Here is a 21,193-nt window from a genome sequence, read left to right on the forward strand (position 1 = left end):
GAAGGTTCTCTTGGTTCCTTAGGGCAGTTCCCAAGCAGGACTGGCGTGGCTGAACACCTGGAAACCTCCTCTGGCCTGAAGCACATCTGTAAGAAGTCAGTCAACCTAAAACTGTCTAAAGCTGGAGTGAGCAGCTCTGACATAGATCATGACTCTGTCTGCTTAAATGGTAGAAGTGCTTGAAATCCATAGGGCAGTGTTTGTGTCAATACATACATGTTGGTGAATAAAGTAAACTAATGAGCCTCAAGGTGCTCTTCATACAGAGAGCTAACTTTTTTTTTTTTTTGTATGATCTGCCTTCAGAATGGTCTACATAGTGAGTCTGTATTCCTGCCAGATAAATTGCCAGATGTCTTGGTTGAATAACAAGGTACTGAACAGGCACAGCCTGTGCATTGTGGAGGTTCTGTCATTTGATTTAAATGCAGTATTTCAACATCTTTATAATTTTACAAAATGCCAGAGTAGTGAAGGAGAGGAAAAGAAAGTGAAGCAGATCTAGCAAGGATCAGGTGAAAATAATACTTGGTTTATTTAGCTTTGGTTTGCATTTGTTACTTGAGTAGCAGTAGCCAAGCATGAGCTTTTAACCTGGTCAGAGATGGAAGGGATGTACAGCAATGTCCTTACTCTGGTGAATAGTAATTTATCCCTTCCTCTTTATTCTGAGTGTGCCTGTGATGTCAGTGACAGCAAACTTTAACCTTACTGTGGCTGGAAGTGCCACAGCAGCAGGTGTAGCTCTGGGCTATGAAAGAGATGCAAGGAAGTAGGGAAATATTCAATCCGTGAGGAATTTCACTCTGTGTGCCTGTCTTCTGACTGCTACCAGAGATAGAATAGATTGTTTGTTTTTTCTGTGCAAGCTGCAGTGTAGACGCAACAACTCTGAAATGAAAAGGTTCCTTCTCTGTTATAGAAATTTTTATCTTACTAGGGCAGTTCTGTTCCAAAGTGTCAGTGCATGTTAGGATTGTCCATCTGTGTTACCATAGTGAATGGAAAAACACCTCTAGCAGTTTTTGAGGAGCAGTATGTTAGGCTTGGACAAATCTCACCGCAGATGACCTTCTGGTGCCCATGCAAAAATAACCTGGCAAGCACCCAGATCCTCTTTTATGGAGAAGCATTAATTGTCTGCAGACTGCCGAGCAAGAAGAATTTTTATAGTGAGAGGATATAACTGTTTATCTGCTCCTGCTCCTCTGCAGCCTCACATGCTTTTTCTGAGCCAAGGTTCACCTTGGTGTGGTCGTGTTAGCACAGGGTGTGAGGCACTGGGGATTGGTCATCTGTACTTCTCTAACTGGTAAACCTATTCTGCTAGCAAAAATGAGGATTTTCTTCAATCATTTCTGCCCCAGAGCGTTCGGTGCCTGACTGATTTCATGGCTTTTCAGTTAAGCAGTGAGATTTCTGTGTGACAGTGTTAGAGAGTGAGCCTGTTTTACAGAGAATGCAATTCATCTGTATGCACAGGGTCAGCCTGAGATTTAAACCCTGTGTGAGACCTTTTTAAGCTCCTTGGGCTCAACTGCTCTGTAGATTGTTGCCTTGCAGAAGTGAGGTAGTTTGACGTGGTAAGAACAATGGGTAAATTATTTTTGAGGAGGGTGGGTCTTGGTTTTTTGCTTTACTCTGTGGATATTTTATTCTTGGGAGATGATGACCTGCTGCCTGGGAAATATAAGATTGAGTTTTGACGTATATTCTTTTTGGATGCAAGTCACTAAGGACTCAGAATTACATTGTAACGGTGTAATTGTAAAAAGTAAAATGTGTGCCTTTATAATGTTCTTTGGGATCATTAACAGCTTCTACCTTTATTTAATGGTTTCCCATGTTGAGAAGGAATAATTTGTTTGTACTCATAAATGTTCTGGTATGTTCTTTGCCAGACTGACCTGAAAACTTCTGTTAGTTTCTGACTTTTTGAGTAGTTTGGAAAGTGCATCAGCAATAAATTATTGACTTCCACGCCAATACTTGTTTTTGTAAAATAAAACTTTTGCTAATTAAAAGGTGGCTAGATTATTTCCTCAGTTTTTGTTACTGTGCAAAGAATTTGTTGTGGTTAGATAGTGATGAAAGAAATCAAATTCTTTGAGTCAGCAATTATTTTTTTCCCCCTGAGTTTGGGGAACTGGTCTATATAGTTTTTAAGGTGTGGGGTTTTTTTGTTTGGTTTTGTTAGTATGGGAGGTTTTATGTGTGTTGTTCGGAGGTTTTCTTTTGGTTGGTGTTGTTGGGTTTCTTTTGCAGGGTGGGGGGAGAGTGTTGAGCCTTTTTTAGATTTGGAGAACTCCAGAAAGTCTACCCAATTCTCCTGGCCAATAACTAAAATATTCTCACCAGCTTCATTTGCTTTACTTCACAGTTTTGCTTCTGACAGTAATTTTCAGTATAGCTTGGGAAAATTGTCTTGTGGATGTCTAAAGTAAAACTCTAGTCTGGGTTGCTTCCTTCCAGCTCTAGATGGGCATCTCCTCCAGGGAATATGAAAGATTTTCATGAGTCTGCAGAGGCCTGGATGAACCCAGTAAATTACCTTAGAGCTTCTCCTTCTTTTCCTATGTCATATGTCTTCTTTCTGTGGAGAAAATTATCTGTAAATGTGACTGTCTTGGTGCTGTGTGTTGTTCAGTTGCACCCCATGTTTTCTGGAACTCCTGGGACACTCACGAGGGCTGTTCTTAAATTTGAGGCAAGAAGAACTGAACCCACACTTTTTTTTTAATCTGTGGTCTCTTATTTCATGTTTTAGGACAGGATGTGAGCTACAAAAATGGATACACATGGACCTACTCTTGGGCAACTGGCTCAGAGTGGCCCTTGAACAAGGAGGTTGGACAAGGTGACCTTCAGATGTCCTTTCCAGCCAAAAAATTCAGTGAAGAATCAATTCCCTGTGTATAGTATATTTAATTATATAGTTATATGTTTAATTCAAGGCAGGCATACTAGAAATATACTGTTGGGGAACAGAGATAATTATATAACTACTCTGAAGAAAATTAATCATTTTTTCCTCTAATTGGGGTGTGTCACTGGGCTCTTAGTGATTGTTTGCTCCATATTTTAAATCAGTGGTATCCACATTAGATGGGAAAACTGGTCATGTTCACTTTTTGAATGGGAGACTGAAAAGGGACTTACTTCTTAAGGTTTGTGCTTAAAGTTTAACTTCTAAAAATGATTTCATGGAGGAGTAACCTATCAAATGTATTTCGTTATGTATAAAGTAACAGGCAGAACTCCCAAAATGTGTTTTCACTTTTTCAGGTAATTGAGGATGGGCCCTCAAGGATGCTGAGTCTACAATGGGAAGTGTCACACTTCGCTATTTCTGCTATGGGTGCCTCTTCACATCTGTGACCTGGACACTTCTGCTCTTTGTTTATTTCAACTTCAGTGAAGAGAACCAATCCTTCAAGAATGTGCCCATCAAGGGGCTGGAGCCTCAGAGGCCATTTCCAAAAAAATTCTACCCCCGTTTTACACGGGGGCCAGTTCATATAGCTGAATTGCAACAGAAAGAGAATAAGATAGGAAACTCTTTTGGAAATCATATCCAGGATCCAGTTAAGGGGGAGATAGAATTCTCTCCTGAAATGGGTAAGTGGTTTTCAGTGACAAGCTTAGTAAAACAACAGGAGAAATGAGATAGTTTTCTGTAAAAATAAATCTCAGGGGAAGGTGTATAATGAAGAGGTTTTGTTAGTTAAGATGCAGGTGGTACCCACGGCTCTCTTCATTAGGAATTACTTGAAATTTATTCTCCAGTGCTTAACCCAAAATACATTCTTTCTAACATTTACATCTATGCTGTCTAAGTGCTGATGTCTAGGTGCTAGGTTACAGCAGGATCTGGCTTTGATGAACTAAATCTTGCTTTCAGAAGGTTCAGTGTGTGCTTGTTTCATATCTTAATCATATATTAATTTGGGCTCAAATACATAAGCATTAATTAGCTACAGAGAAACTCTACTTACATGTAGTAATTAAAAATAGCTTGCTATCAATAAACAATGAAGAGGACCTGTTGATTTGGAGAATATGCTTGGAGTACGACTTAATCTACAGGAAATGCACATAGGACAAATTTAAAATGCCAGATTGAGATGACAATGGTTAGAGCCAAATCCTGCTTACATTGTACCAGCAAAGGTCTGTATGTTTCACTAGAGCATGTTTCATCAATGAGGTGATTTAGTTTTGTGTTCCAAATTAAAATGCTTTGTGTATTCAATGCTGTGTTTAGATGTGCAAACAGGCACGTTGTGTACTGGCTTAAAGCTTGGTTTGAGTCTGGAGGCAGAAGTGTTGTGGCAGAGTGTTGGGCTGTTGGTTTCTGCTGCTGCTTTGGGAAATACAGCATAGAAACCTTCACAGCCAGGGTTTAATGCTCAGATCTCAGGAAATCTTCTGTCATGATTGTGGACGAACGGTGAATCACGAGCTTCGTGAGTTTGTAGAACTTTACCAAACTTCACTTTCTGAGTTGGTCATTAGACCTGTATGAATATGTTAGAAGAATGGCAATTCATGTTGCCCTGTGGCATCACAAGTGTTTTTCAGCTCACTGCAAAAAGACTGAGTGCCAAGTGAGGTGAAGGCCAGTCCAGAGGTGGCCATTTCTTTCCAGCTATTCAGTCTGGGCCAGGAAAGAAATGGAGCTTTTTAACTGAGAAGTCCTTTGATCTTCAAACCTAGTGACTGGTTTGGTTGGTGAAAGCCAAGGGGAGTTACAGTGCCAGGATAAATTCTACAGGAATCAGACAGCTCTTAAGACGAGGTGGTGCAGGAAAAGGCTTCCTGAAGTCTCTCTAGGGTAAGACAGTGATAAACATGCAAAGCAAAAAAAAAAAAAAAAATAGTGAAAAGAAAGTTGGTGTATGATAGTCAAAACCAAACTGTGATCTAGTAGGTCAGTCTGTCTTTTCTTTTTTCATTTATCTGTAAGGGCCACATAACACTACTGAAGCAAAGCCTAATTTGAGGTTTTGGTTGCAAGCCCCGTATTTTCCAAGGGCTTCTATCTGCTGTTTGAACTGAAATCTTTCAGGTCTTTTGCATGCATTAAATGCTGTTCTTCATGAAAAGGTTTTAAAAAACCTTTATTAGCACTCCTTGAATATATTCAAAAGATCAGAAGTTAGTTAGTGGTTGCCTATGGATGGACTGTAGAATGAAACAATTGGGATGTGTTTTAAGCTAGCTCATGCTTGGTATGAAGAAAACATTTTAAGTTGACCACAGTATACTGTGCCACTAATGATGCCAGAATAATGGAGCTGGGTGTCTGAACTGACCAGCTGGAGATGTTCCTTTGGGAATGGATGTGTTCCATTAGAGGACTGAGTGAGCCCTTGAGGCTGCTAGGGCTGGGGGAAGTTGGCTGTTTACTGCCACTGTAAACTGACCTCATTTCTACCCCCACAGCCCAGCTCATCCACAGTGGGAGCACTCATCTGTGAGCAGCACAGCATGGGTGTGTCCCATGTATCTCAGATACCACTACCCAGCACTTCCCCCTTGGTCCTGCACAACTGTCAGGGCATTTACTCTTGAGCTGTTTGATAGTGCAGCTGTCTTGCTATTGCTGAACTCGAGACTGAAAGCCACAGGGTGGTAAATGTAAATAGTGGGAATGTGGATGCATGGAATTCCCTCCAGAATGTACCTGGTACCTGCAGGTAGGCTTTGTCATTGAGACACAGCTGTACTCCAAAGGCCCAGATGGTTTACTTGTTTTGAAGCTTTTTTTCATTTCAGACTTCTAAAATTACTTCTCTTTTGTGTTTAACCCAAATAGTTTTCTCCAGGCTTGAGCTCAGCTGGCTTTTGCATAGCTGGTGAAAACGTGAGAACACAAAATGTGGAGACAGACTGAGAGGATTGAGTTTATTCTGCCTCAGAGAGAAGGCTGAGGGGTGAGATTTTATTGCTGTCGCAGCAGCTGAATAGGAGGCTGTAGGGAAGATGGAAACAGACTCCTTCCAGAGTGCATGGGATTATTATAAGGAATTGGAGTGAGGGCATTTCAGTTATGGAAGATGGTAGTCAAATGCTGGAATAGGGAAATAAAAGGTTGTAGAATCTCCATATTTGGAGATACTGAAGGCTTTCAAAACTTAACTGCACTGGTTCTGAGCAACCTGATCTAGCTGAACCTGCTTTTGGGAAGATTAGACTAGGTTTCCCTTTCAATCTGAGTTAGTCTATGAATGTGTGAAACATATTTTCCTGGAAGTATGTAAAGGAGGAACCCTCTTGTTAACTATTTTCTGCCGATTTTGAACTATATGGAATTGATGGGCAGGGTGGAAGGAGGTAACTTGGATGATCCTTGCTCACTTCTTGCACTGGAATTTCAGTGGAATTGCCTGTGTAGCTTGATAATAACTGAAGAGGTGACAGGCATCTCGTTCTGTGCAGCCAGCTGAATAGAGACACAAAAAAATAATCACTCTGTAGCTGAATTGTTGCAGAAATGGCTAGAGGCACAGGTGGTGGGCAGACACCGGCTGTCACTCCCTCATGGAGCTGTGTGAAGTGCCACCGTGGTTCGGTTCTGTTCGCACTGGGGAGTGCATGACTCAGGGAGAGAAGTCCGTGGCACTGAGTCAAGGCAGGCAGGATGGCATTGAAAATTGCATCCTGGCTTATAGCAGCATTTCCTAATACCAACAGTTACTTCTGCCATGCTTAACTGTTGCCACTTCTGCTAAAATAATAAACAGCAGCTCTGCTGGTGTTTTACTTGCTGTCAAAGTCACAGATGAGATAAACAGAAGTTTACAGTTCTTGCCTAGTTCTTCTGTTTGTGTTACCACAGACTTCAGAATTGCATGAAATTGGAGCTGCTATTGTGAGGATTTTTCTACCATTCTAAATGTATTTCCTCTCTCAAAAATCCCATTACAGACCCGTCACCTGTAGGGATAGATGCTGATTCATTGTGTGCCAGTCTATCCTCTGTTGCTTGTTTGACGTTGGTTTTAGGTGGTGATAAGAATTAGAGGCCATGTGAGTGAAGGGAGGCAATAAACACAGTGGAGCCAGCAGTCTTTGGAGAAGGATTTAATTTTATTACAGCTGCAAGGGCTACTCATAAGTGCTTGTGGGAGGGAGCAGAAATAGTTTCACAAGTACACAGTTTGCAAAACTGGAGGGATTTTTAAGATCATGATGGCTTTTAGAAGAGGTTAAAGCATATGTTTCAATCCTTGATTTCTTTCCAATGATGTTTTTGAGCCTATTAGCTGATCTTGGCATGTTTCTTTTGCAGGAATGATTTTTAATGAAGAAGATCAGGAAGTGAGAGACTTAGGCTATCAGAAGCATGCTTTCAATATGCTTATCAGCAATCGACTGGGACACCACAGGGAGGTGCCTGATACAAGAGATGCAAAGTAGGTGCTGATTTTTGGAGTGAGCGTGGTAGAGTTTCGTGTACTCAATGGCTTGTTACAGCTGATGTAGTATTTAATATTTATTGTATAACATTTCTGTCATACAGTGTTCCATCCTCAAGTGTTGCTGAAGGCAGATTTTTCATCTGTTTAGCAGCAGGAGTGTTTGAGGTTATGATTTCTATTCTGTGGTCTTTTCTGACTTTTTTGACTGAATATTGTTTCTGGAGATGTATTTTTGTTTTCGTCAGCTGCTAAAGGTATGTGGTAGGTTGTGCATTGCTGTGAATATTTTCTATTAAAGGACATACATTTTTCTATAATCTACCTGGTGCATATGGGGGGGAGGGGAGCAACTCACCTCTGTAACAACAATAAAACTCCCAATCTTGAAAAATAAATAAATTTGCATCAATTTTTCTAGTGGGTTCTCTGGTGCAGGTAAATGTAATGAATTGTACTTGCTGATTGCTTTTTCCAGAATTGAGCTAATTCTAAGTAAATGAAATCTTTTCTGCTATACTTCTGGGTTTTCATTTGTAGTTTGTTGTTTTTATTGGATCCTCCCATGCCTGGCACATTCATATGGCATTAATTTATGATACCTATTGGTCCTATTAGAAGTAAGGATGAGCTTTGAAAATAAGAAGAATGATCTTTTCTTTTGAGTGGGATTCATCTTGCAGATTGAGATGCTTAGATAACTGCTTGTTAGTCAGTTGTCTCTGCTTTTATTATAATTAGCAGAGATCCAGTCAGTGCAGTTAATGAAGCATGCAGAGCTCTTCAGCTGACAAAACACACTTGACAGTCTTAGGGTGAGCTGAACACTATTTAGACTGCACTGACAGCAGTGACTAGACTTAAGTGTCTTAATCTGCCCTCTGAATCCCAGGGTTGGTTGTGTAAATAGGTATTTAGCACCTGTGGAGTTTTTCTGGGATATCCAACCCTGTCTCCAGCAGCTGGTCAATAAAGCTGTGGTATTTGTGTGTGTCTCATGTCATATTTGAACTGTCTGAGCTACCTGAGGGAACTAGACTGTGTTTTGACATTAGAAACAAGCCCTCATTATGTTCTGTTCTCTGTCTTAAGGATCTCTGGTTCTTATTCCCCACCTCAGTCCAAGATATCCTCTGTTTTCTAGCAAGCAGCAGTGTTAATTATGAGATTGTATTTTGTGGAAAGTAATTTACTGTGCTGAGCCCTCCTATAAGCTGTTACACATCTGGGCTCATTATGTTCACATTAGGGGTTCCTCCTACACATTTAATGTTTGCTTGTTATTTATGAAGTTTCAGCAGTGACCCAGCTCTATGGAAACCCCTCTGTAAATAGTGACAAAGACTCTGTTCCTGTTTGCAGATGCAGAGAGAAGTCCTACCCTGCTGATCTGCCCTCTGCCAGCGTGGTGATTTGTTTCTACAATGAGGCACTCTCTGCTCTGCTCCGCACAGTGCACAGCGTCCTGGACCGCACCCCTGCCCACCTCCTGCATGAAATCATCCTGGTGGATGACAGCAGTGAATTGGGTGAGACACTCTTGCAGGAATATTGCACTTCTGGGCCTTCCTGTGCTTAACTGACTGGTCAAAATAAATTGTGGAAGTCAGGATGCAAAACCAGTTTGTGCTGCAGTCCACCACCAGAGTGCCAGCCAGTAGAGATATGTGATGTCCAGTGATGCTCAAGGTGCCATCTTCTTTGCCGCTGATGCCCTTTTACTGATGGGTTTTGTATCATACATGCTTTAACATTGAAAATCGGGTTTTGAAGCTAATAATCTTAGAATCAAAGAATGTTAGGGGGCTGGAAGGGACCTTAAAGATCATCTGGTCCCATCTCGTGCTGTTGTGGGCAGGGACATTTCCCACTAGACCAGCTTGCTCAAGCCCTGTTCAACCTGGCCTTGAATGCTTCCAGGGATGGGGAATCCACAGCTTCCCTGGGAAACCTGTTTTGGTGTCTCACAACCCTCACAGTAAAAAATTTCTTCTTAGTACCTAACCTTAATTTTCCCTCTTTCAATTTGTACTCATTATGTCACTACAGTTCCTGGTGAGTCCCTCTCCAATTTCCCTGTAGGGTTCCATCAGATACAGGAAGGTTGCAATGAAGTCTCCATGCAAGCTTCTCTTCTCCAGGCTGAACAGCCCCAGCTTCCACAGAGGAATTGTTCCACTCTTATGTCACCTCTTGCACACACTGATGAGTTGTGATCACGAAGCAGCTGTTTATAGTTTGGGTTTTCTTAGCAGTTCCTTGCTCGGGCTGCTCAGGTGCTCAGAGGAGATAACAGAGCGGCCACTATTCGCTGTGAATGCATCTGAAAGGAGCTGGAGGTGCACAGACACTCCTGGCTGCAGTGGCACGATGGAAACAAGTGCCGGGCTTTGTACTTGCTCAGCATTTCGGGCCGGCAGCGTGCTGGGGGCCGGGGCTCTGCGTGGCTCTCGAACAGCCTCTTGTGGCCACGCCGGGAGTGGCTCTGGGAGCAGCCTCTACTCCAGCAGGCATGGAGGGGCCCTGGAGGGGCAGACCCTGCAGAGGGGCTTTGCTCCTGTTGAAGGATTATTGCTGTTTCTCTCGATTGACAGACAATGCAAAGACAGACACGCAATTCAAGCATGGCTCTCCAAAAGCCTTTCATTTTCACCCTTCAAAATCCAAATACCTGTTGAGGAATGTGTTAGCATAGCAGTTCTTGCCAGCAGGACTGTGCAAGTTCCCTGCTTGTCTTTGTACAAGTCCATAACGTCTGCATTTTAAAAACTATTTTTAAGATTGTATTTTCATTTAATATAGGTAACTGTTGCTCTCTTTGTCTCATTGTTTGGTTTCTGGTTTAAGGTCTCACTTGCTCTAAGAGACTGATTAGGTATGTCTGCTGTTGGATGGTATTCTCTTGTTATGCTGGAAGTTGATTTCTCTGAGGCCAGATCAAATGTCAAGTTACAAGAGTGAACAAAGATCAAACGCTGTTCCTTGCTGATAAGAATGTGTGGTATTTAAAAGCTTGTTTTGTTTTCTGTTTTGGGAGCATATGCCTTGCTATAAAGTCTTGTGCAATTTGTTTTGTATTCAGAGCTTGCCTTACTTCAAAACTGAGTCTTTTGAATGTGAGGACACATTTGTTTGATGCCTGTATTGAGGCAGTAATACCATCACTCTTCTGGTCTGTTGTTAACTTGAAGCAATTAGTGAATTTGAACCAAATTAAGTTCAAAACATTCAAGTAGCTGTTTTTGTCTTTCTGATTTCAAATTAACTTGTTCTAAAGCAAAAGGCTGGAGGAGGTATTGTTTACACATAATTACTGCTCTTGATGCTAATGATCCTATGTTTTTGCTGCTGCTTAATTTTAATGGATGGATTCTTACAGCAGAAGAAAAGTGGGGACTGGGGATGGTTTGGGAACTAAGGAAATAAATGAAAACTTTGGCTGTGCTATGGATGTCATGAGCTTGGGCAGATTGCTTGATCTTTATGCCCCTTTGTTTTGTTTTTTAATTAAAGGTTGATTTTCCTTCTGTTGCTTGTTTTCTGAAGTGGTGTTCTAGATGAAATTCTTTCTAGTTCTTCACCTGCAAATATGAGAGCTGTGTTGCACATCAGTGCTGTTGTGCAAACCTCGGGCCTTTGGACCTAATTTTGCCTCAAAAAACTTCTTAGACTCAGTCGTCAACAGTTTTACTAGTTAAGCAGGCATTGCCATGGTTCAGCTGAACCCACTGTTGTATTTTTTTCCCCATTCCCTGAAAGGCAGGATTTCTTTTTCTGGTATAATCTTTCTCCCTGATTTAGCTTTAACCTGTTATGGAAAAGCCTGAGGATGTATTTTGAAGGCTGCTACTGGAGGCATTCTTCTGTGTAGAAGGAGAGATTGAAGAACAGAAGAGGAGCCAAATGTCTGCAACTCAGTACCTTAGAACAGTTTAAAATAATAACACTCCAGACTCCCATCCTAGGGCCCATTTTGCCTTTTTGTAGATATCCAAGAAGGTAATGCCTAAAGTAATTTTTGAAGACTGGCTAAAAGGGAGCAGTTCTCTCTTCGGAGCAAAATTTCTCAGGCAGGCTGGATTGAAGCAAGTTTTTGGGTTATATCAGAAGTAATCAGTGTTCCCAGTGGACATGAAGGTGATGCACAAAAACCCATCAGCAGCAAAAATCCCATAATATGTTTGAGACAAGCCTGCCTGTTAAGAATTATCTGTGGTATGGGCACAGTTGCCAGTAGAATGCCATTTTGTGTGGGTCAGAACTCTACTGGCCCTACATTCTGCTGCTCAAGCCAATGTTGTGGATCTGGTTTAGCTCTCATCTGTTGTAAGAGTTGAATATGGTAACTGAGCTTTTCTGCTTTGTGCTGGCCCATTGTTTCTGTCGTTGTACACTGTTCTTCTCTTGCTATAGTGAATTAGGTGAAGAATGGTTCAAGAACTATTTTATTTTAGGTTTGCAAATATGTCCTGCTTGTTTGGGTATCTCATTTGAGTAGCACTTTAGAGATTATTTAATACATTTTCTAGGAGATTTACTCTGAAAACGTCTTCTCTATTGTCTCTGCTGTATGATGTCATTATTCCAGACCAGGGCAGAGAATTCCTGTGACCCAAATGAATTCTTTCTATATCTCCCCAGAGAGTTTCTGTTGTCTTAGAGTATTCTCTAGCATCATACTTGCTGTGTGTTACCTTCTCCCTTGTGATCCACCATGTTTCCTTGCAGTGCAAAGGCTGAGTCCTTAACGTTTGGAATTGCATCCGGGAGTTTCCTGAAAGTTCTTATTCCTCCTTAAGGTTACAGCTGTGACTTCCACATATATTCCATTGGCATTTAATCTTGTTAACAGCAACTTTAATGTTTGAGCTGACATTCATCAGGATAATGATTATTTTGGCATATCCTCTGACGAAAGTCTATCTGCCTCTCTATACCAAGAATCTGTGAAACCTCAGTTGGATTTTTGTTTTTCTTTCTAATTTAATATTTATCTTTATTCCTCCATAAGCTTATTAACTTACGCTTTTCCCCTACTTCAGTCTGTGTCCATCTTCTCTTCAGTAGTTCTGCTTTAATGTTAGAAACCACTGACCTTGGGTGGAAGAAGTATTGTTACTCTTAAAATTGCCATTGATACTAGCTAAGTTACAGTAGTGCCCATAGACTCCAGTGAACTCTGCACTCCTTCAAAAGCACAGGCTTGCCAGCAGAATCTTTGATCCTTTTGGGTTTTAGAAAAGCAACCAGCTGTGAGTGAGTTGTACTTGGTATCTGTTGTTCTGTCAGTTAAGCAGGCACAGATAATATAAGGTGTCTTCCTGCTTCTTCTGAAAGGTGTCAGCATTTGTTTTCATGTATGGAATGTAATGGTAATTTAAACCATTCAGCTGTGTGAAATGTTTAGTGTTACATCTGTTGCAAATGCCAGTCACCATGAGAAGAATTTGGAAATGTGTTTCTTTGAACAGTAGTTTTGTTGTTTTTTTTTTTTTAGTCTAGTTCCAGTTCACTTAAATAATGCTAAAGTCATTGGAGGGGAAGTGTAGGAAGTGGGAGGACTGCCCTTATGATGTTCTTGGTTTGAAGCTGTGCAGTGTCAGGGTAATGTTTTGATCAAGATTTTGGCCATTTTTGAGTTAAATGTATTGAGATTTTAAACAGAGCTTTCATAATTTCTGTCCTGTTGTTGAACTTGTGTTTTTCTTTTTTCAGCTGACTTGAAAAAAGACTTGAGTGAATATGTTATAACTCAGCTTCCCAAAACCACAAAATTGGTAAGAAATGAGAAGAGGGAAGGCTTGATCAGAGGAAGGATGATTGGAGCCTCTCATGCCACAGGTATACTTGCTTTTTTCTCTTTTCCTTGCATTCTTTGACTTAAGTTGATTGGGTGACTTCTCTTTTTGTGGTGCAGCTTTTCAGATATTGGATGCTTGACCTGTGGTTACTTTAGCCCCCTAAAGGGGCTCTGCATGTCATGCCATGCTCTAAACTCTACAGCTTAGTATTATCCCAAATCTTTTTACCTCTGCACTATCTCAAATGATAACTGCAAATTTTGTATCCAAATTTGTGTGTTTTTTAAACCTTGAGACACTTTGTATGTCTCAGCTGTTGGGTTTTTTTTTCCTTTTTTTTCTTCCTTGAGACATTTGCTTTCAATAAGATGAGGTGCTTTGTTTAGTGGGTAAGTGAAATTGTGAACACAACCAGTATTGTGCTCTAAAAAAGTAACTCATTTTATTGAAAGTTGTGAACACAAGTTATCATCATCCCAAATCTTCCCTTGCACTGTATCTCAAACAATGACTGCAGTGTTAGTAAGACAATGTGGAGTTTTTCCTATTCTTGCCCTGAAAGAATGTTATCTCAGGAGCATCTCCATGTGGTCAAGGCACTGTAGTTGCAGAATATTATTTGCATGTTTTATGTGCAAACTTTTTTCTCTAAAAAGAAATCTGCTCTTTTTTAAGGTACACTAGTCTGGTTTTTAATGCTCAAGTCTAATAGCAGTCTGTTTTTGTATAAGCTCTTCTGCTGCAGTGAGTGTTAATTGGGAAAACCAGTATTTGGTGCTTTATGACAGCCTTTACCGTAACGTGTTTTCAGTTAAATTTTCTGGCATCTGAGAAAGTGTGTGCTACTTTCTAAAATAATTTTGAGTGGCAGATAAGTCTCTTAATTGATGTTTACTCATTAGCATTGTAATGGTATAATCCAGAGAGAATATTGTGCTTGTGTTTTCCAAGCTGTACTAGAATTCATTTTGGTTAGTGCAGTTTTAAGTAACTTTATTGCTCTTCTGAACTGCAGGAGTTCCATCCCCATGCCCAGTCAAATACTGTCTGTGGGGTGATTTGTTATATTTGCATGCTCCAAAGTTGTTTTCTTTAAAGCTGTTTCCCATCTCTTCCATGTTATTCTAGTGTTACATAAATTTTATGTTGTGTCATAAAGATGTTGGTGCCTTTTTAGACCAACTGAGCATGAGAGCAAATCATAGAGCAATCTATTCTTTCTGACTGTGGCAGGTAATCTCCATGTAAATTGCCAAGTATTGCTTTGTCCAATGCACGTGTGTTTGCACCGAATTGTATGTTTGTGTTCCATGGCACCATGGATCTTTGTTTTGTGTGCTCTGCAGGGAAGGTGCTGGTGTTCCTGGACAGTCACTGTGAGGTGAACGAGATGTGGTTGCAGCCTCTGCTGACTCCCATCAGGGAGGATCGCAGGACCGTGGTGTGCCCTGTGATCGACATCATCAGTGCCGACACCCTCACCTACAGCTCCTCCCCTGTCGTGCGGGGGGGCTTTAACTGGGGCCTGCACTTCAAATGGGATCTCGTTCCTTTGGCGGAGCTTGAAGGACCCGAGGGAGCCACTGCTCCCATCAAGTAAGGTTCCTCCTCTGTGGTGAGAAGCTCTGTAACACAGGAATGATCAGAAGCACTTCTTAAGGAGTAGGGAGTGTTCTCTGGCTGTGCAGGTTTAGGAGCAGGTGCCTGACCTGTCAAATATCTGACTTTATTTCACTTAGAAATGGGGAATAGTAACAAAAACTATTTCACTTTAATTTCTTGCATTTAATCATGAATTAGATATATCCATTTTATTAGGTCAAGAAAACACACTTCTAGAAAATGCTTATACAATAGCAGCATTTGCTGAAGACAAAATTCTGAGGGAGCTTATGGTAGTCTGTATTAAATCTGTCCAATAATTTCACTTTTGAGCTATGCGTTGATGTTTGTTTCCAGTCTGTTGATGTGCTTGGCTTAAAATGACAAATTTGATACTGCCTTTGTTCTAGGAGTAGCCTGCATATCCCACTAATAACGAACAATATAATTTCTGTGATGAAATGCTAAAGAATTACTAGATTGGGAAAATCTGTTTGTGTGTAATAGGAATTTGTTTTTGCAGTTTTTTGAGAGTTGATTTGAACCAAAAGTCTCAGTAAAGCTCAAGCTGAGTTACCTTCCTTATCTTTTAATCACTGGTGGCTGTGTGACCTGTACGGAACTGGCACTGTCTGGTTCTAGTGGATGTGTAGCTCATGTAAAATGGTGTCAGCAAGCACCTTTTATTAGGAGCAGATAGGTATGGTTCAGACACAAGAATAGAACTGTCCCAAGTTAATCCCTTCCTGAAAAGAATCAGAGCTGCTACAGCAAGGCAAGAAGCTCACTGTGCTTTTTCTAGTTGCAGGTATCAGTCTCACTACAGAAATCAGGTTTGTCAGGTGGAGAAACTTCCCCTTTTTTACAAACTGACTCCTTGTGGATAAGATTTGCCTAGTGAATCAGAAATTGCGTGTGTCTTCATTTCTTTCTCTTTCTCTCTTCTTGGGCTGTAAATGAAGAGCATTTCTGCTGTCACAAACAGTTCCAGCACAAGGTTCTCTGCTGTCACCTGACAGCTCTGCATTTGACCTTCCCCTCTCTCTCCATCCCAAGATTTTGTCTGAGAAGCCAGGAAAATTATTAAGTTATTTAACAGTTTGACTGGCTAGTTTGGAGAGTGTCACTGTGGCTGTTTCTGAACCTGGAAGGAAAGGACAGACTGAAAAAATGAGAATGGGAAATCAGCATTGAGTGTTAAAGTCCTTATTTTGTTAAGAGCTATTCTCACACTTAATTTGGTCAGTGGCTGAAGGTTAGCTGTTGCTGTGTTCAATACTGCTGTTGCATTCCTTCAACTCACTTTTAATAAAAAGTCCTATGCTAAAAAGACAAATAACTTTATAGTTAAAGCAAGTGTAACAATCTGAAAAGATTACATTTGCTGAGTATGAAAGCGATTTTTCCTACTTAAAGGTCTCTGCTTCCTTTGAAAAAAGGAGCCTAGATTGCTATTTAACCTTGAAAACAACTTTCCATCCAACAGAAAGTGTTGCATTTTAGAGACTTTCCACAATGAAATATTTTGGTATCAGAGTGGGAAAATTGAGAGCAACCTTTCAACCCTGTTTGTAAGGTGACAGAAACTGTAGTAGAAATTTCTGTGAGAACAAATAATGAAATGTTGACCCAGGCTTTGTTTCATCACATGTTTTTTTTTTTTTTTTTTGCAAGAATGGGAAAAAAAATTTCCAGCCCATTGGCCATTCCAACTATCATATCATGTTTTTATGTTGTGGTTTTACTGTATTATGCTCTTGTTGGTCATCCACATACTCCAGTGTTGTGATACAGTAGGAATTCAATCTAGCGACTGAACAGTGCTCATATGCAGATTTTTACAGAACAGAACACATTCTAGCAACATACAGGCAAGGTGAAAAACTGGGAAATGCTAGAGGGACCATCTGTATAAATACACAAACTATAAATAACTTGCCAGTAAACTGATAATTGAGTCAGTGATGAAACAAAACTGCCTCTGGCGTTTCTTGTTCTTCTTTCTCTGTTCAGTCCCTTTTCCTCAAGTTTACCAGGTGAAGAAATATGATGTACAGGTATTGGAATAATGGAAGATCACAAGTATCGCTTACAGATCTGTTTTCGAAAATGTTTTGAGACTAAAACTGATGTCTAAGTGACTGAAGGATTTAAATTGTGTTATGTCCGTTTATAAATCTGGGCTTTGGGACCAGCAGATTCAGCAAAAATTACTGTGTGGGGGTTTTTTTTTCTCTCTCTAAAAGAAAATGAACTTCCTTCCATGTACATTTTTAGGTCACCCACCATGGCTGGAGGGCTGTTTGCCATGGATCGTGAGTACTTCAATGAGCTTGGGCAGTACGACAGTGGCATGGACATCTGGGGAGGAGAAAACCTGGAAATATCTTTTCGGGTAATCAAACAATTCACAGCTCTGAAGTTGAATGTTTGTGGCTCTTTCTTGGTTTGGTGGTGAAGCATTTCATAATAGCTGTAAGGAAGCATAGGACAAGATGAATTGTGCAAGTTTTTGAAATTAGTTTATGAGCAATGTCTAATGGATTTCACAAGTTGGTTAGAGATGTGTGGCTCACAGCAATATTGCTAAGATGTAAGCTTAGTATATTTCCCTGGACAGTTCAGCCTCCTTTTTGAGGACCTGGAAATGTAAAGTTTTCTGGAACTAAGTTGAGAGTCATGTAGAGGAGTCATCTTAGTTGGAAAAATAATGAGAAAATCATAATCAGAAGATCTGAGAATGGTGCTGCATTGGGCTTCCTATATTTTCTCTCATCTTCCTTGTCACTCCACTGAAAGAAAAACAATTTACTGTGCTTAATGTCGTGCTTATCTCTTTATTTTTGTAAAGGTTTGACAAGAATCTGCCTGAAAATTATATGCTATCATGGCAGATATGAAAAGGGGATTAAAAGGTGAAGTTAACATAAAAAAACCCAAACAAACCAGACACACAACCTCTAAAACTTGAGAGAATCTGTTAACTTTAGAGAAATCAAGATTAAAGTTCAAAAATAAGAACTGGAATTTCATACATTTGAGTGACTTCAAAGGAGTCTGTACTGAATAAATAAAATCTTTCAATTTTCAGTACAAATGTAATTATTAGGTCTCTGAGTAGAAGTGTGTGGAGTGTGAGGAGATTATTGTTATCTTGTAATACAGTTTCAATAAAAGGACTTTGAAAAACTGGAGCATATTCAGAGAATTTAGAGCTTCTGGAAGTCCCTGTCTCTATGGGGGAGGGTTTGAAAGAATTTGAGTCTTTATCTGGTCTACAAGAAGTTTTAAAAGTAACTTGATTATAAACTGCTAATGTGGGAAGATTTTCTGGAACTGGAGAACAGTATTAGTCCAGAAAAGGGCCAGTGCTGGTAATTTTCTGGAAGATGAAGTTTAAAAAGAAATTTAAGAAAAAAGAAATGGGAGTAGATTGTAAATAAAATGTTGATCTCTGGTGCCACGGATAAAGACTCCTACATGTAGCATCTGAATGGGAACTGTGTTTCAGAGTTCCCCTATCTTTACAGAAGCCAACAGCTCTGCCCAGTAAACTTCCATGCTTAGTTGAAAAGCTCTCCAGGCTCCCTTGATGACAGAGATGAGTCTTTGTTATCTGTCACAGAACTGTGGACAATTTTCATAAAGGTAAATTAATTTAGGCAACTTAATCTGCAGGATGAGTCCTAGCCCATATATTCAAGTCTTTTCTGATAGGTCATTAGAGCAAAATATTTTAGAAAATTTTCTGTTTGTCTCTTGAAAGCCTTGATGCATTTTGTGGAAAGTGTGGTTATATGAGAAAAATAATCTATTGTAACATGGAGATCTAAAAATCTCATATGTCAGAAAACATGACATGAGGACCAATACTGCTGACACCTAATCCTGCAAAATGTATAACTCTACCAAGGTATCCCTTGAAGAAGGGGAGAAGTTAGTGGGCAGTCTGAACAATAAGTGAGCAATCTGAACATGTTCTATTTTTTTATGGACAGATCTGGATGTGTGGTGGCAGACTTCTGATCATCCCCTGCTCCAGGGTGGGACACATTTTCCGTAAGAGGCGTCCCTATGGCTCACCTGGGGGACAGGACACTATGGCTCATAACTCACTGAGGCTGGCACATGTGTGGATGGATGAATACAAGGTAAGAGACAGTTGTAGGTCATGAAATAAAGTTATTAAATGGTTATTAACTGGCTTGTTTGTCACTGTGTCACAGTGGGATCTGTTATGCCTCTGATGGGGTTTTCCTTCCGTAGTCTGAGCTCCTAATGTTAGTTCTGACAGGAATTCCTAAATTCTGTAGAATTGTCATTTGGCTTTTGAGTGCTCAAGTCTTCTTGTTACGGATTGAGTTTTTGCCTTTTTAGCAAAGTAAAAGATGATGGATGAGCTTTTGTAAGCTCTGCATTGGTTTGTGTCCAAATCAGTATTACGTGGCAGCCAGATACTGTGCCTTCAGGTAGTTTCCATGTTGGTGAGACAGGGATTTCTTTATTTTTGGCTGCTTGTTTACTTTCTGTTTTAATTAGTAATCTGCTTCTTAGTCTGTCTTTCCCTGGAAGAGCAATCAGGATTAACTTCTGGATTCAAGGGCAAGTGTATTCCTTCCTTCTTTTCAGATCTTGATACTGATGCTCTTAAACATACTTCAGGTGTTTCTGAGACCCTCATCTCTGAGATACTTAATGACATTTTGCCCTTTAAGACCATAGGATTTGCTGTGTGCTCAGCTCCTGTGGTTCCTACAATTTCTATACAAGATATACTTTATTAATTTTATATTCTTTAGAGGTTTATGTTTCATTCCCCATCCTTTACCTATTAGAGGCCATTAATTTTTATCTCCATTCTCCATCTCTGTAATGCTTTGGTAGATCTGATCTATCACTTTCCCTTTTACTGATGTCTGGGCACAGTTGTTTTGTGATTTATGATGGCTTTCTCTGAAGCTTGGACTTTATTCTTTGTTATAATTTCCAGCTGAACTGCTTTATCCAGCAAGCACTGGAACTGCTGATTTTAGCAGTCTCTTATCACAGATTTGTGTCCAGAACTTTTCCAGCTCTTTCTGGTTTGATTCTCTGATAGCTGCCAGAAAATGTATGAAAGACAAGCTTGGAAATGTTTTTGTTTTTATAAGAATAATGCAAATATTTAGGGCCAGTATAATTTACGAAAGCAATCTAACAATGCACAGTACAAAGATAAGACTTAAAGGAATAAATATCAGTACTTAATAAATGAAATGGCATAACAGAAATGAGTTAGCAAAATTTTTTCATAACTGTCAAAAGCAAAATGCAAAAGTGTAAGTTTGTGTATACAGTGGTAATAAATAACTCATGAAAGGTAGGATACCAACATTTGAACTTCAACCAGGAAAGAAGAAATTGAAATAGCAGAGCTACTTTTTGAAGCAGGCCAGATTGTGATGTCCAGTCTGTTTCCAAACTTCCTCAGAGCTGGCCAACAGTCCAATGTACACCCTTCTTCTGCTGTTAAAATAGCAGTGATACACATCCAAATGCTCAGCAATCTTGATGAGAAGAGATGTGTAACCCGTCCAGAGGTGATGCTGTCTGTCATCTGAGTATCAGATAGCAGGAAATAATTGAAAACTGTCAAAACTACATCATGGTGGGTGGATTCCAGATGTCTCCTAGAGATGAATCCAGCAAAATGCCATAGTAAATACCATGCCCTGAAAACTGAATTCTAAATGGTACCTGGTAAATAAATTAATTTGCAAATACAATGCCTTTTCTGTGGGCTCTGTAGTTCTAGCTGGAATATCTGGAATTAAATGCTAAAAGGAGTTGTTGTTTTTGGATTTTTTTCCCTAGTTTTAGCAGTAGTATTCATGCCATGTTGTACATTCATGAGTTCCTGTTTGTCCCCATTGTCTCTGTATTGGAGTCAAACAGCACATGAGATTGGGTTGGAATCTTTGTCTTTACCTAACCTGTAAGATTCTGAGTATCATCATAAAATAGAACATGAGAAAAATAACATTGTGGGAGCCTCTTTGGAAGTGATGCAGATGAATGAAAAGAACTGGGCTTCCCAGAAAGCCCAGGTGACAGTTGTTATTGTTCACATGAATAAGGTGTGGTCCCACTGAACTTCGTGATATTAGTCCCATTTATAGATCTATTCTGGAATGGTTTTACCCTGATCATTTGTAAAGTTGGAAGGCTGGAAACTGTGCAAGATAAAACACACTGAAATCCCACAACAACAAAAACAATCCATTGAACAATCAAAATAATTTCAAGAAATCTTTGTCAGATGAGGCTGCTGATGATACATGCATCTGTTTTTTACTTACTGATTTTAGGATGCCTGTATTGCCAATGGAA

The 21,193-nt window shown here is 40.0% G+C and overlaps 1 protein-coding gene across 3 annotated transcripts in view; it reads left to right on the forward strand.

Annotated features, from left to right (window-relative positions):
- The first annotated feature begins 3,302 nt into the window (after positions 1-3,302).
- Positions 3,303-21,193, forward strand: part of GALNT11 (polypeptide N-acetylgalactosaminyltransferase 11) — a 31,378-nt gene continuing 13,487 nt past the window's right edge. The window contains exons 1-7 of one of the 3 annotated variants that reach the window (XM_062493695.1): positions 3,303-3,618; positions 7,295-7,418; positions 8,784-8,950; positions 13,137-13,262; positions 14,569-14,818; positions 17,102-17,219; positions 18,823-18,975. In XM_062493695.1, coding sequence (XP_062349679.1) covers positions 3,324-3,618; positions 7,295-7,418; positions 8,784-8,950; positions 13,137-13,262; positions 14,569-14,818; positions 17,102-17,219; positions 18,823-18,975 — 1,233 coding nt within the window. In that variant the 5' untranslated portion in view covers positions 3,303-3,323. Of the gene's footprint in view, positions 3,619-5,621; positions 5,700-7,294; positions 7,419-8,783; positions 8,951-13,136; positions 13,263-14,568; positions 14,819-17,101; positions 17,220-18,822; positions 18,976-21,193 lie in introns of those variants that run through there. The other 2 variants (XM_062493712.1, XM_062493703.1) reach the window with 2 other exon arrangements.

Source organism: Cinclus cinclus, chromosome 1, assembly GCF_963662255.1.
Source record: "Cinclus cinclus chromosome 1, bCinCin1.1, whole genome shotgun sequence".
NCBI classification, from domain to species: Eukaryota; Metazoa; Chordata; class Aves; order Passeriformes; family Cinclidae; genus Cinclus; species Cinclus cinclus.